We start from the raw sequence: 15,752 nt of genomic DNA, 5'->3' as shown, positions 1-15,752 counted from the left end.
GAATGCAGCAGATCAACTGTGAGAATGGACGGATAACTGACCATAATATTTTTTTAAAATAATCACAAAGCGCGACTGCCTGATCTCAGCGTCGAGTTTTCCTATTCATACAAACAGTTGAGATAAAAACAAGGTCTGACACGTTCTTGCACATGTCTGCACTATGGTAGCACGTTTACGAAGATCGTAGTTGTGCCCATGATGATTATCACATGAATGCACTGTATTTACTCCAGTCATATTGTTCTGAAAAGGGTAACATTTCTCCTCCATCTTTAACGATGCGGGTTTTTCTCCATACAGGTTAAGCATACAGCTTCTCACGAGAGGAACGCTTACAAAAGCTAGTTACAGCTAATGCAGACGAAAATTGGACAGATTCTACTTTTTTTCCAATTGATCAGTTAAACCAAAAGTATGGCTTAATTCGAATCATGAATGTGGGATGTTAAGTATACCATGTAATAGTAATAAATGATTTTAGCGAATTATGAATTTGACATTGATATGAATAAGAATATGTCTGTACACTTGGTTCAGGGTGTGTCAAGAAAGATAGCTGAAGAAAAGTGTCAATATTCCTTGCTTGTCTGAAATTTTGTAAATAATAGCATTCATATGACAGGCAAAAGAATTCTGGCTCAAGTATGATTTCGATCATAGATAAATCTATTCAAAATAAATCAAAACATTGACACGCTCACAAATACGAATGCGCCAATGACCAATACATGCACACATCATTCATTTCTTATGGGGCACGAATTTTCAATTCCGCCCCATAAGAAAATGGATACATGGGACGAAATCAAACGTAACTAAACGTAATCTGAAAGCAGACTCAATTTGCAGTGTGAAGAAAAGAAAAAAGCTGACTCTGATTGAACAGTGGTGGAACGCAACTTTTCCACCACATTCAAATTTCCTTCCTCTATTGCACAAGTAAAGTCTACACCCAGGCTTCACTAGACGAGTTGGGTTGTAGTAAGCTTGCTATTTTTACAATTAACAATGCTATAACACCAAAATATAAAAACCTACGAATCATAAAGACAGTCTTGCTTGTCAGATGTCTAAATCATCATCAGGGTCTTCCTCGTCAAAGTCATCTCCTTCATCCGGCTGATAAATTATCTTGCCGCTTCCAGGTTTGTTAAGCCGTGCGGCTTTTTGCTCCGTGTCAAACATATAAGGCAGTCTTACCTGTGAACGCGCGGCTTTCTCGGAATCTGATAGCTTCAAGTTGAACGGAAGGTTTGCCGTTGGGTCATTCTAGCAATTAAAAAGAATTCGGGTGATTGTAAATAAAAAAAGTTGATTCCCTTACTTAAACTTTATGAACTTGGAGAGCATCCTGCTCCATTTAGACAAAAACGTCTATGAAAAGACTATGAAAAGAATTCTGAACCACCAAGCTAAACGAAGCTTCATTTTACGCAATAAAATTCTGAGATAATCTGCATCGAAGACCTTACGTTAATCATATTGATGCATTTTCCTTTTTATAATTGTCCTTAAAGGTTGCTTTGCCTTGAATGGTAGGCATTCTACAAGGCAATATCTGTACAAATGTTAACTATGCTTCGACAGTGTTCGTTGACCTTTTAACCCTTTCCCTCTGTTAGGAAATCAAGACACTTGGCAAACATCTCAGATTTACAAGCAAATATTTGCTTCTCTGTATGTTTCTAACAACCCCCATCGTTGGCAATAACAACGTATACATAAAAAGAGCTACTGTAGCAATATGGCATAAATGTAGCAAGTAAGAAACACCGCAATGCGCCGAGAATAAACAACAATAAATACACGTAAATTAGTGAAAACTAATATTTCGCCCCGGCATACGGGGCTTCATCAGAGCAAAAGTTAAGGGACTAAAAATGTGAGACGATGGTGGTGTCGGATTAACTGATGTGGAATGGTGTAAATGCAGCGCAGCGATGGAGGAGGGAAGGGTGGCGAATAAGAGAGGGTGGGTGATGGAATGAAAATGTAATGGGAATGAAGTACTATAATATGAAATAATGATAATATTGCTGTAAGGTTAACGGTCAGTGGTTCTGTTCATGCCGTTCGGTGTGAGAGTGTTTGCCAGGCCAATGAGGTATTGCTCTTTGGCACGTCGAACACTCTCTCGTTTGTCGTTGAGTTTCAGTAATGGTGTTACAGTAAGGTCGTTGATGGTATGTTCTGGGCTGCAGAAGTGTTCTGCAACACCAGATTTCTCTACTTTTGTGTTGATAATGTCTCGTCTGTGTTCGTTGAATCTGTCTTTCAGTCGTCTGCTTGTTTGTCCGATGTATTGGCAGTTCTTGTGTCCGTTAGCAAAATTACGTCCGCTTGCGTAAATTACGTTAGTAGAGTTGCAGTCCAGTCTTTGTTTTATGTCGTAGTTTTTGTTAGTGTTAGTAAAGCCTAAAGTAGTAGTACAGTCAGTGATGTGTTGGCATGTTATGCAGTTACATCGCGAGTGGAATATGACATAAAAACCTAACAGGAATCGGAGATCAGCTTTCTTTATTTATTCAAAGACCATACGTTGAAATTCCACACTGTACTATGATACAACGTATTATACACTGAATGAGCAAAAGTATTGCACAGGTTTGCCAATTCAGTGATGGCGACCGCGTTGTCAACAACAAAGCCATCGAAATTCAGACCACTTTTGTGAAGCAATTAGATGTCTTTTTATGGTCAAAATCCAATCACACCAAACTTCAGCCCATTGACAACACTTTTAATTTCAAAATGAAAAAAGTAACTTTTTAAAAAAGAAATAATTTTAACTTTTTATTGGAGAGTCTATCAGCTTTGAAACCTTTGTAAGACTTCACTATACCGGGTTGCTATCGGAGCGGAGCAGAGCGGAGTAACTTTTACTCCGGAATGATTTAGGTTAGCAGTTACACAACGACGCTCCGCTCTCTCATAAGCCTGTATTCCTTTGCATTTCTGGTACACAAAATCCACCAGATTAAATTTTTTGGTGATGTTTTCGAATCTATGTGCTGTTGCGAATTCGTTTTCAATAGCTATGCAGAAAATGACGAAAACAACCATGAAACAAAGAGATAAATGATGGGGTTCGTAGGACGGATAGCGAGATTGTGTTGCTATCTGATGTGTTAAAGTATGTTTTTCGTCCAAGGGCCACTTCGTTAAAATTCGGAAAGAGTTAATTCAAATACGAAAATGGTTTTCACGATTTCGATTTGGCATTATCCAACAGCAACAAAATCTCAGAAAGCGCCATTATTCACTATTGATCGCATTGCTTCCAGCAGAAAACAATAAGAAAATGCGTTGTTTCAAAGTGGAGCATATCGGAATCGTGCGATTACACTACAACGCTCCGCTACGGATTGACTCCGGAGTGATTTTCGTATCACCTTCAGAGCGGAGTGATTCTCGCTCCGCTAATCAGAGAGTTGTGTACCGGATTGGTGTGGCGTAGTGTACCTCTAACTCTTTTTTATCGCAATTGGTTAGAAAAGATGGACTTTACAATTTCTGATACATATAATTGGTTGAATTTTGCTGCAATATATCACGAAGCGGGCGCTGCGATTAGGCCCATTGCGGCTCCAAAAATTTCCGACCAAAACATTTAGCAGATTCTCCAAGAAAAGTGAGGAAAATGATATTTCTAGACACCCAAGCATAAAGTAAGTACCCCCAAGTTCATTGTAACAAGATATCGCGGATTGGTGCAAAGATAAACTTTTTATTGCAAGTGTTTGACAGGTGATTCAATCATCATGGCTCAATTTTTGTGCTGTTGCGACATGTCGATATTGTTTAGAAATAGGCAGAAATCAAGAATATCCTTGCATTTATCATTTTCACAATCAAACCTTGATAAATTCTCCAAAACACTCCAGTTAAAAAGTCATCTTATAACTTTTACGAAACTTGCTATGGCCACTTGAATTTTGGTTCGCTAAATTTTTTTGCTGCAGTGCGGCTATTTCTGTTTCAGCCTGTGCAATACTTTTACTCACTAAGTGTATGTAGATGTACGTTAATCAACGTATCGATAAGATTATCCGGGTGATATTTCGAAATACAATCACGCTTAAACTTGTGACGATCAATGGTTAGTGAATGAAAAACAGGATTATCTTGTCATCCCCGAGATTTGATAAAGATCCCACAAGTACAGGAAGAAATTTATCGCGAATAGCGATTTTCAACACAAACACGCATAACTATACAAATTGTTGATCATTTACCATAAACCATATAAAGATTAAAAGAATGTGAAGCTGGTCAAGGCAGCACACAGCGAACCAGTTGACAAAAGCTTGCTTTATAGGTAAGTACGTCACGTCTAGAGATTAAAAATTCAAGACACCTTCCACGCTCAAATGCATCTTTACAAGCCAGGCGAAACAGAAAAACGCCTAAACTCCTAAACTAAAAACTCATCTGTCTATTGCCAAAACTGAGAACTTAAATGCCTTAAATGCTCTAAACGGATTCATATTGCTAGTTAAAAAATCACTCATAAGTGTCCCATGTATGAAGTATATTTTAAAACTCCTGCTAAAATACCCGCTTTCACTTCTGTGTATATGTTGTTCCCAACATATACACAGAAGTTCCCAAATGACCAAAATTGCAGTGTTGGTTGTAAATCGTTGGATATAAAACATAACGGCATGAAAAAAATCAATACGGCCTTCATCGTCATACCATACGGCCGAATTTCATAAAAACACCTTACCTGTTCAGTTTCATCGTCTTTTTGATTCGTGAGACTTATATCTTTCAACTTTATCAGCTTGCTGTTTTTCGTAAAAGAGTAAAGTCCAATCTGAAAGAGACAGGAACAAAAGTTCAATCATATAGATAAAAACAAGGTGGATATATATACTAATAAATGTTGAATACTAGAAAAGAAGAGATCCGAAAGAAACGCTGACTTAGAAAACCTTTATTTAAAACATGACCCGTTATTAAAGGTAGGTATATTAACACTATACTAATCTCAAACAATCCTTTATTTTTTTGGCATATTCTCTATAATATTAACAGTGTGCGATGAATATTTGATGACATAAAAATACTAGAAGTGGAAAATGGAAGGCTTAAAGAATTATCTTAATATCCTACCTCTCTTACTACTTTCCCCGACTTCTTTTTAACAATAACATCCACTTTATATGTGTTGCTGCTATTGCCTGCTGATTTGAATACAGGAAATTTGTTTATTAAAAATCGGTTTTGGGAACAGTTGGATACATACACAAAATTATGAAATATGAAATGATGATAAAAATTCAAATTTTTTTCTGTTGAAAAATTATTTTAAAATTTATCCTCGTATCGGCTATCATGGATTGAAAACATTATATGACGAAAGAAGCGTCAAAATAGTTTGTAAATAAGTATTAAACATCAATATATGAGACATAAGCATACAAGAATACCGGTATGAAAAGCTGATTGGGAAACAAAAAGGCAATTAAATGACTCTGATTGATTGGGCAAGGTATCAGTTGACATCACTGCTTATAAAAACTTGAGATTTTTAAATGAAATCTATCTATTGATGATAGATAGCAAACTACTCTTGCCTTGTGTTTATTAGGCATAAGAAGTCACAAGTATCTTCAGGAGAATTATAAAACAACAAATAATAATAATGTATGCACAAACCCATAACAAATATACTCAAAAGCAAATGAATATGCAGAAGAACGAGTCACTTTATTTACTCCGACGATACTTTATTTCTTAACGAGTCATTTTGTCTCGTTGGTATATTTACTCTGATGAAGCCCTGTATGCCGGGGTGAAATATTAGTATTCGTTCAATTTAATCTATTTTGAAAATTTATCTTATACAATTAGATTCTCGTCGCCGTTTTCTTTGTTCCTAAATTTTACCCTCGTATTTGTATTATACTCATTGCAAGATTCACAGAATCCGGCAGACAGCCTATCCTGCGGTTCTTCCTTTTCACAGATCATTTTATACTCTGAGAACTGTCGGATAAAATTACTTAATCTAGCCTTGTGTCGTATTTCCAGGCCATTTTTTAACTTTGTACGGTAGTGGCCAATATACTACTCACTTGAAGGCTGAGAGCAAAAGTCACCATATGTTCACATTACATCGCTTGTTCAGCCCACTTCTAGGGAGATTTCTGAATTATGGATAATTTTGCACAGTCCGGCATCGAAATTGACCTTGCTAGCGACCGAGGTTGTTATAAATACTATAGTATGAGGACGAGGCTAGTAGCAGTCTTCTGCTTTTCCATGCTACGAAACCAATCTTATCAATAGATTAATGAGAAAATGTGATGTCACCTGATCAAACCAATAGGTCCTCCCCCTCAATTTTTGACCAATTGTCCGCCCTCTGCAATTTTAGTAGGTTGATGATGGAATTACTGATGGCTTAGTGGATAGGGTCGGTATGCAGATTTACGGGTATGTGGTTCGAGTTAATGATCTGCCAGCTCTCTGTAATTAAAAGCTTGGGAATCACGAGATATGAATACGTTGAGAAGAAGGACAATCACACTGCTCGAGATACGTTGAGAGGAAAGACCAGTACACTGCTCGAGATACGTCAAGAGGAAGGGCAAAGACACTGTTCTATACGCATAGCTTCTCAGTGTTTAGAAAACTATCTTCGGAAACTAGGTATTAGCAGCTGCAAAATAATAAATAGGGTTAAGAAGTGTAAGAAGTAAAATTTCATCTGAAATTTCAGATATTGTTCACAACTATACCTTGTCGAATCGTAGCCGCTGATTTTTGATCAATCAAAACATATGCATCGGCAATGTATCTTAGAGCATTCACAGCCATCTCTGGGAGCAAATCACGTTGCACAAATACAATTACCCGCTCAATTTCAACTATAAAAAACAAATCTTATTTAAACAATCTTTTGGTGGTACAAAACTTGTAAATGGCTTTGAAAAAAGCAAACATTTAGTAAACTAAAGCTTTTCGTCTGACACTCTTTAGAGTTTGAAACGTCAGAACATAGATCGAAAACTCTACGCTAAGAAATATATATACCCAATTTTGGATCGAAATAGGCCAATCAGAAACACGAGCACATGACTGTAAAGGTTGACCAATCAGTGCCGCTTGCCTATTAGAATGTTACCAGTGGAGTCCTAAAGTGAAAACGAACTCCTTTTGTCTACACAGTAGCGGTTTTTTCGTGCTTATGTAGATAGATTCTAAAACTGCTAGGTGGAACGACGATCGGGCTTTACCAATAATCCGAAACATGTCGCCATTATAGTTTTTTGCACAATCTGGGTTTTCTAGCAAATGCTGCCCGATAGCAGAATCGCAGGTTTTATTTGTAATTTTAGATTTGCAAGATCGTCGTTCCGCCTAGCAGTTTTAGAATCTATCTACATAAGCACGAAGTCTGACTAACAAACGCTAATTTTCCATCATCTATTCCAATGATTAAAAGTAAATACTCCTCCAATTAGTGTATCAGAACCCAGTGATAAAAAGATTAGCCTACGGCAAGTCAACTACGTTTCGTGGTCATCTTGGCGACCATCTCATTGCTTTATCGTTATTTTTGACTTCCTTGGGAATTCGATTAATTGGTAGGCAGATTAACGTACAATTTGAATCTTCCTCAAAAATTTCATTGTGTACGCCTGATTAGAGGAACTCCCCTTCTGAAACAACCAATCCCATTGGTGGATTCAAAAAAATATGAAAATTACTGTAAACTGGTCAAAAATCGCAAGGTACGTTCCTTAACATTATACAGTATAATGCCATTAAGTCGTCCGTGGATAACTCGCACTTTCACTAAGTCGGACTGATTCTAATTTTCTGTTGGATTTTCCTACCTTATTAAAGTTGAAATCTGTTCTCCAGATAAGTCGGGCATTCGCTAAGTCAGACATTTTTCTTAAATCATTTGAAATTCCGACTTGACGGGATTCAACAGTATATCAACTGCAAGTCATTTTATACGCTGCTCGACATTGTCATAATAACAAGCTACAATACTTAAAATATATGGCGCAACGTAAGATTTTGAAGTACGTCCTTACATAGTGACTTTTCATTCGCCAAAGATGCGATCATCCTACAGACCTCACTGATGCTTTTGTGTCGGCAAAGCACGCTTACGTCATCAAGTAGGATTGACACCTTTTCTGTTGATCCTTAAAGAAAAAGTTTGTAAAATAAAGCATTTTAAAGGGAAATATTCAAGACAAAACCGTTTATAACAATGATCGATTTAGAACAGATTTCAGTATAACTTTATTGAGCAAATTAAACAGTAAATATACAACTTATAAGTTTATATATGAGATTTAAAACTAATAAGATAACTGTTCATCTGGCTGTTCTAAATAGTGGGGTGGCTAAGTGAAATAATTGTGCACTTTGTGATGAAAGCATGAAAATTGGTACACACGCACAGTCTTGCATGCTGAGTAGAGTGAGCTATATGATCACTTTGGCAAATTCCAATTAAATCTATTTTTAGACTGAGAAAGCCATTCCTAGACCTCTAGCCCATCTCTTCGAAGACAGCAGCATCAAAGATTAAATCGAAGCCCTATATCAATTCAAGCATGTAGAACTTTAAACTAAATGCAGCTAGAAAATAAAATTAAAAGAAATAAGAGCCCGGTGTCACATAGGCACACCCACGCTTTGTTGTGTAAAACAGGACGGTTCTAAACTGCAACTTCGAGTATCCCCTTAACTTGCGTGCAGGCCTTGACCCTCGCGAAAGAGATACTCCTTCAAGAGCGTCGGAATCTCCACGCAGGATAGTATCCCCTTGGATAAAACTCCGTGTTACAGAGAACTTTATTGCTCTACACAACATAGCGGAAAATTTCATATTGTTGAAGATGTTACATTTTGGTCCGAAGCATGGGCGGACACTTGGTCAAATATTGGGGGGGGGGGCAAGCCTATTGTTTTAAGAAGATGACGTCACATTTCCCATTGTTTTAGAACAAAAGACCATTCTTCTCTAAAGTATTGGGGGGGGGCGAGGGGGGCGATCCGCCACTGGTCCGAAATACATAATTATAATTTGCATATTTCTGCAAAAATAACAAAACACATTATATACTGTATTTACAGCGATACAAAAGATCAAATAGATGTTACTCAATGTATATCTAACAACATATATGTGGATAAAAATAAACTATTTCAAAAGAGAATGCATAGAGAAATTACCTACTTTAGACAAATGAAATTAAAGAAAGGAGTTCCATGTCTCTAAAGAAAATAAACGTGGCCCAAATTTGATTTTTTTAGAATTGTTCCTTACCATGGTTCTTTTTACATCTCTCTGATATTTCCTTCAATAAATCGCTGCCAACATTGACTTTTGCAATTTTTGATTCATTATGGCAACTACAAGATGAGCATATAAGTACATGATAGGCATTAGGCTGCCAACAGTGAAATATTACTTTAATGTAATGAAAATTAGGTAATGTATAAATTTAAGAAGGGTTCTTGCATCATGTACAAGACAATGAATTTATATAAAGGAAAATGTAGTATAGGTTCAAAAAATTGTTGAAAAAATAAAGAGGAAGGAAGATATTTATCATGCTTTTTCACTAACTTACAACAGAGATCATTGCTTTCATGAAATGGATGTGTTTAAATGGAATCAATCAACAAAAAATGTGAAACAACTAAAAAGGAAAATTTGAATATTCTTTTTGTCCTTTTACCTTAACCAAATCAAACCCCAAGGTAACAAGAACTTTTTTATCTATTCTGTTTTTGCAGAGTTATTTCATTTAATCGTGTGTAAAATATAAGAACATGACTTTGAGAAAGTTTTAAGATCACAAGATTACAAACTAGATTAAAAATACAATCGTAGCTTCTAATACCTGGAACCCCAGCCAACAGGATCACTAAATCCATCATAAAAATTGATCTTTAACCTGCAGTCAAAATCATAAAAATGATGATTGTGAAAAGGAATACTGGCTACAATTAAAGTTCATTTAGAAAGTAAATCAATATTGGCATGTTGTATCTATAAAAAAGAGGATATTAAACAAATGCACAATAAAAATATCAGGTTTCTACTCTTTCGGATAAAAGCAATTGGTATTCAAATTATTAGTCTTGCATGCCATTCTAGATTTTAGTCTTGCAAGATCTCCTATGACGATGCATGCCATTCTAGATTTTATATTACTATTGGTTGTTCCATGACCTTTTGCTGGCAGTTGTGTAGAAAATAAGTGCTGGGGTATTTAAATTTTATTTCTTGCACCCAGTGACTTGCCATTGTTTTAAACAATTGGCCATTTTCCTCCTCTTCGTATAAAGAAAGGTTTGCTCCCGCAGCTAATTCCCTTTCGAAAAGGCTATGTATGAAAGGGTCATCAGATCATGGAACCTCTGACGCAAAGAAACCACATTTGCAGCTACAATTATTACAGTAAAGAATCCCCACTTGTGATGAATTAAAACGTGATAATATAAGATGTGGAATGAGGAACTTTTGGCAGTCAATCTTACTAAAGACAGTAATTACCTACATAAAATGTACATTTTTTAAAAATAACTTGTATGCAAAGTATGCAAACCATCATAATCAAAATAAAAGCAAAAGTGAATTTAATTAAAGAAACTTACGTTGCAGGAAGCAAATCTGCATAAAAATTGGGTGGTTTTTTAAAACATATGAAATGCAGTGACTCACATCTGAAAGAAAATCAAAACTATATTTTAAGAAAATTGCATAGAATATTTCTTACAGATTTAATAACAACATGCACTACATTTCATCACCTGTCAGCAGTGTATGTAATTCATATTTTTTTAAGATTGGATAATAATATAAGAAGAAAAAAGTAGCAACTATCTCAGTAACTTAAACAAAAGATAATTGGTTACTCCGTTTGAAAGTTTCTGATTCCATGAAAAAAGTGAGTCACCATTCTTGCAACTTTTGTGCAAAATGAATGGTGAAATGATTCTACACCAAATGGATAGAACAGTTTGTACAGAAAATAAATTTCAGAAAATTTCTTTACATGAATGCATGCAAAATCTTATCCTTTTTTTCCAATGGCATCACCTATCTAAATATGTTGTATCAAACAATATGAAAATACTTTGACACAATTTATTTAAACTCAAGTGTCCTTGCCAGCCAGTTAATTGTGTTTATTTTGGTAAAAGAGGTTCTTGAAGAAAAAGGTTGCAAAAAAATTGGTGGTTTCATCAGTGAATCTTTGTAAACTGCACTGTTCTTGCAAACAGAGAGAGTTAAGAGGAAACATGTGCACAATTTTAAATTGCAAACTACGATTCTGCAAATATTTTGACTTGGCGTCCTTCTTGATTATACAGGGGGGGCTGGCCCTCCTGTCCTCTCTCTTGCTACCCTCCTTGTTGTGATTGTTGATCAAAAATATTGCTAACTGCTTGAATACTATCAAACTAATATTGCTAACTACTATCAAAAATAAATGCTTGCAGTTAATATTTATCCATGGGTTATAAAAACTAGACAAAAAAGACCTGTCAATAAGAGTTTTTGCCTACTCTTCAGCTGACATGAATTTATTGGGCTGACATGAAAATGTTTAATTTTTGTAACTTTTGTGATTTGGTTCCAAATAATTTCATGTCATCAAAAGCAAAATTTCCTGATTAAGACATAGACAAAAATTTAGGTGCTAATTTCACCTAAGCCATTTTACCAATGAACTAAGGGTTTTGTGGACCAACTGAGCAACAACCACATCATGATGCATTAGGGTGTCGCACTTGCAACGCCCCCTACACACCTAACTGCATGTAAAACTTAACAGATGACATAATAATAACTGAAAGTGATAAAAAATGATGAGTGTATAAAAAAGAGAATAAAATTATCCAGTTTTTATCTACCAGCAATTTGGGCAACTCTAGCAGTCTTATTGCTATAATCACTTTCATCAAATAAATAAATCTTCAGTGAAGAAGGCTTTCTAATATCTTAACGCTTCATTTTAAATTAAGCAGGCTATTGGTTCTATTAACAACATCCTTTTTCAAGGTGGCTGATTTTAGTTTTTTATTTACGATCTCAACACTACACAGGCTCTTTCACATTTCAAAGTTAAAGATCTTTGCTGTGAAAATTCTATTCCAAATAAATTCCATTGAAAATTTTTATTGATGCAAATCAAACAAAATTTCTCCAGGGTGAATTCTTTGGAGGTGTACCTTTGCTCCACATGCAAACTCTGTATTTTACTTTCTTTCCCTTACTTGAACGAACATGTTAGTTGTTAGACGCCATGCTCGACACCTTTAACTTAAAGGAGCATGAGGGGATTTTTCTCAAAAACAAAATGATTTTTGCCAAAGATGTAGGAGATTTTTGGGAAATGATATGCCCCTTAAAGGCATAAGTTATGCTCAGAAATAGAAAGATCAAACAATTATGAGTGATCTTTTTCGGCAAGAGGAAAAAAAGAGACAGATCGACAATGTGATATGGGAATAGCTTGGAATACCAGAGACTTTCCCTGGCCTGTTGGCACACTGTAACACACATTTTGTCAGAGCATTCCTCTGATCAGGTTTAATCTCCTCTACAAAATTCATTGGAGGCATAAATTGCAGTGCTTGGCCAAACTTTTCTTGATACCATTTATACATTTGCTTCAATGACGCCGACATAATAATTTTGAAAACAAAAAAACAATGGAAATTCCCCAAACCTTAAAACTGGGGTCCTTGATTCTGAGGAACCTGTGAACAAGAAAAGCGGCCTGCTGCACAGAATTTTTCTCCCCTTTTCAATTTGCCAACCAAGTCTGCAGGCAGGTTAGGTAAAGGTTCTGTTGAAGCCGCCTTGCTGCCTAGATACTTCTAAAAACTGATTCTAAAAACTGAAATTTTAGCCTTGCTTTCTCATTATTGACCTCTGCTAATCTTAGAAAACATTTTAGCAAAGATATGTTTGATAAATAAGTTTTATCAAAAAAGGAAAAAATTTGAATTACTAGCTCTTTGCAGGATATGTGGAACACAAATGGAGTATGATAAACACAATGCCAAGATGTGGGAATGGAATCATAGTAATGGAAACAGATATACAAAGATTATAAAGATTTAGACACTTCCATGAAATATGTAACACAAATATATGATTAAAACAAACCTAAGATTTTCAGCATTTAGTGTTGACTTCAAAAATGGATAGATTTTAACATTCCTTTTCTCTGTATTTAGAAAAAAATAAAATCACATTTATTTCTTGATTAATAAGTGGATCAGTGGAACATTCACACAATATAGAACATTCACAAGCAATTTTGTATTTTGTGAAAATCTCTAATGTCACCCCTTTCTTTGTGAAGCCACTGGGAAAGGAACCAGGAAAGTAGGACTTGTGGATAGAGATGCAAAATACTCTTAAAACAAGACAGAAAACACAGAATGGTGGATATTTACCAATAAGCAATTGGATTGTAAGCAGGGATGCTTACTGTTATCGTTTTAAACTGGCATGTGCAATTCACAATTAGGCTGCTCAGGACTTTGGTGTGAGTTGGTTATTGGGCCATTTTCCAACAACTGTCAGTAAGTTATCGAACATTAGTTTGTGCACGAACTAGGCTATTTGCATGAACAGAACCTATAAATGTGAATTGCTTGTTTTCAGTTTTTGCTAAGGGTAACTAAAGTTTTTTAAGTCAGCTTTCGCATTTTACAAAACTCAATTCGAAGCTTGTATTTTTGCGAAATTTCGCATTTTCACATGATGCAAAGACTTTCCCAAAATACTATAGGCCTAATCAAATTTAAGATCTCTTCCCAAATTTTTGTCTGAAAATCTAGATTCCTTAATGGGCAATGAACTTTCAACATAAACCATATATATCTATGAATTTAACTATAAATCATAACGTTCAAATAGGGCCAATAACGGTTTAGGCCGTAACCAAATAACTTTCTAAACTGAACGACATGTGAATATTTATGTAGCCTTAGAAACTAACCATCAAAAACGCAAATTTTTGCACTTGAACTTTCTTCAATGACAGTCTGCAAGAGCATTTTCTCCTATACCATTACTAGGACTGTCTTTTGAAGTATCGCAATTATATCACTGATTCCCCGCCATTTTACAAAATCGACCTCAAAATCACAACATTTTTCATCTAAACGAGACTGCATTTTGAAAAGTTTATTTGTAAGGGCGTGACGAATAAATAGAGGGGAAAACCACTCTTAAACAATCTCGTACATCTTTGGTGGAAGTCCTATTGTTTTGTCTGAAAATCCCCAGAAATCCTTTTGTTTTATGGAATATCTCGTACGCTATTTTCAATAGTGAATTGCCCCTCGAAATGAAGTATGTTATCTTTTTAAAATCGTTGAGATATTTCAGTGGTATATGTAAGATATAGGTTTGTGAGAATGGCGGAGAAGGAGCCAGGCAGATGGAACATTTTAGTCATAATAATTCTCAGTTTACTCATAAATAATGGCACATAATTCAGTTTTAGCATGGTTTTAGGTATGAATAAAGTTTGCAAAAGAATCATTCCTGGCGGATATCTTCAAATATGTAAAGTATAGGTTTGAATGTAAAAGTGTATCTGCTCTTTGTAGCTGTATATAGACCCTTGGAATCATCATGGAACTGAAAAGAGAAAGGACACTCTTGTTGCTTCCTTGTATACGTATTATTTACATAAAAACCGATGCTGCGGTGTTCTGAACATGGCATATACCTAACTGCAATGTGCGGTAACAAAACGGTTTTGTGCAGGTATAAAGAATAAAAGTGTGCAATGATAAACGTATATAAAGTCATGGCAGGCAAATTTTACGCATTTTTGCAAATAAAAGTTGACGGTCTCACATAAACACTATCCAGCAGACGGTCTAGGGGGCCTCCCTCGTGGTCAAGGGTAGAGCCATAATAGGGACCCAGCCCCCCCTCCCCCCCCCGGAACCAGAGCAACTAGGTTTAATTTCAAAGGCAAAAACCCTAAAGCTCACAATGTCAGTTATTGCAACTACAATAAATAAATTCGAATAAATTCGCCTTCTAACTGCGATTTGTCCCGCTAAGCAAGACTGATACACTTTGATTGATGAAACGCTTTAATGGACGCCCTTATCTTTAGGAGTGGAAGTTGCCTCACCAACGAGGTTTGCAGGCCTTGTAGCAGTTTTGAGCGAGGGGCAAATCACTCCAAAAAATCTCGTACACCTTTGGTGGAAATCCTATTGTTTTATCTGGAAATCACCAGAAATCCTTTTGTTTTAGGGAAAATCTCGTACGCTATTTGCAAGAGTGAATTGCCCCTCGGTTTTTAGGGTGGCGAAAGGACTGAGGCCCTGAAACGTTCAAATTGTTCAGTCAAACATTTTTCCCATTTAAAAGGTTTTCCAAACTTTCCAGCAAATCCAAAAACGCAGTTGAGACAAAATATCTTGAGACTCAGAAGTGTACACTTCCTGTGCACCTCTTGCGTATGGATAAAGAAAATTGAGATCCTTCTCCTTCACAACTTTCAACCTCGTCCACTTTCTTCCTTTGCCGGCAGTTGTGCGGCACCGTAATCTAACATAGTGTTTACAGACTTTTCGTGCCGTACAAATATGTGAAAACTTGAGTTTGGATTGGTGAGATTTGGTAGAATATTTGCATAACAAAGAGCCCTGCATATTTGTGCGGCACGGGCGACATGCTTAAAAATCATACTGTTTACGGTCTAGAGTGGTCTTGG

General features: G+C 36.0%; 2 protein-coding genes across 4 annotated transcripts in view; one reads left to right on the top strand and one right to left on the bottom strand.

Moving 5' to 3' along the window:
* Window positions 1–876: 876 nt before the first annotated feature.
* On the bottom strand, window positions 877–14,167 carry LOC135688362 (elongator complex protein 5). Of its 3 annotated transcripts, none has more exons than XM_065205188.2 (10): window positions 14,010–14,167; window positions 13,169–13,229; window positions 10,645–10,713; window positions 9,888–9,941; window positions 9,308–9,393; window positions 8,061–8,174; window positions 6,753–6,881; window positions 5,122–5,192; window positions 4,733–4,822; window positions 877–1,272 (listed from the first exon to the last, which is right to left on the bottom strand). In XM_065205188.2, the coding sequence occupies exons 1-10, from the start codon at window positions 14,065–14,067 to the stop codon at window positions 1,066–1,068; spliced, it is 939 nt and encodes a 312-aa protein (XP_065061260.2). In that variant the 5' UTR covers window positions 14,068–14,167; the 3' UTR covers window positions 877–1,065. The 3 variants fall into 3 exon arrangements, with proteins under 3 accessions (XP_065061260.2, XP_065061261.2, XP_088970165.1); XM_065205189.2 differs by having other exon boundaries at window positions 5,122–5,189; XM_089114039.1 differs by lacking the exon at window positions 6,753–6,881.
* The window catches only part of LOC135688357 (betaine--homocysteine S-methyltransferase 1), a 28,134-nt gene continuing 16,561 nt past the window's right edge, over window positions 4,180–15,752 (top strand). The window contains exon 1 of the mRNA XM_065205182.2: window positions 4,180–4,321. The gene's annotated coding sequence lies outside the window, so the exon portion shown is untranslated. The remainder of the gene's footprint in view (window positions 4,322–15,752) is intronic.

The sequence above is a fragment of the Rhopilema esculentum genome, chromosome 19, assembly GCF_057945365.1.
Source record: "Rhopilema esculentum isolate cy_ngs chromosome 19, ASM5794536v1, whole genome shotgun sequence".
NCBI classification, from domain to species: Eukaryota; Metazoa; Cnidaria; class Scyphozoa; order Rhizostomeae; family Rhizostomatidae; genus Rhopilema; species Rhopilema esculentum.
Note: the sequence above shows the minus strand (reverse complement) of the source record. Positions and strands in the feature narration are given on the sequence as shown.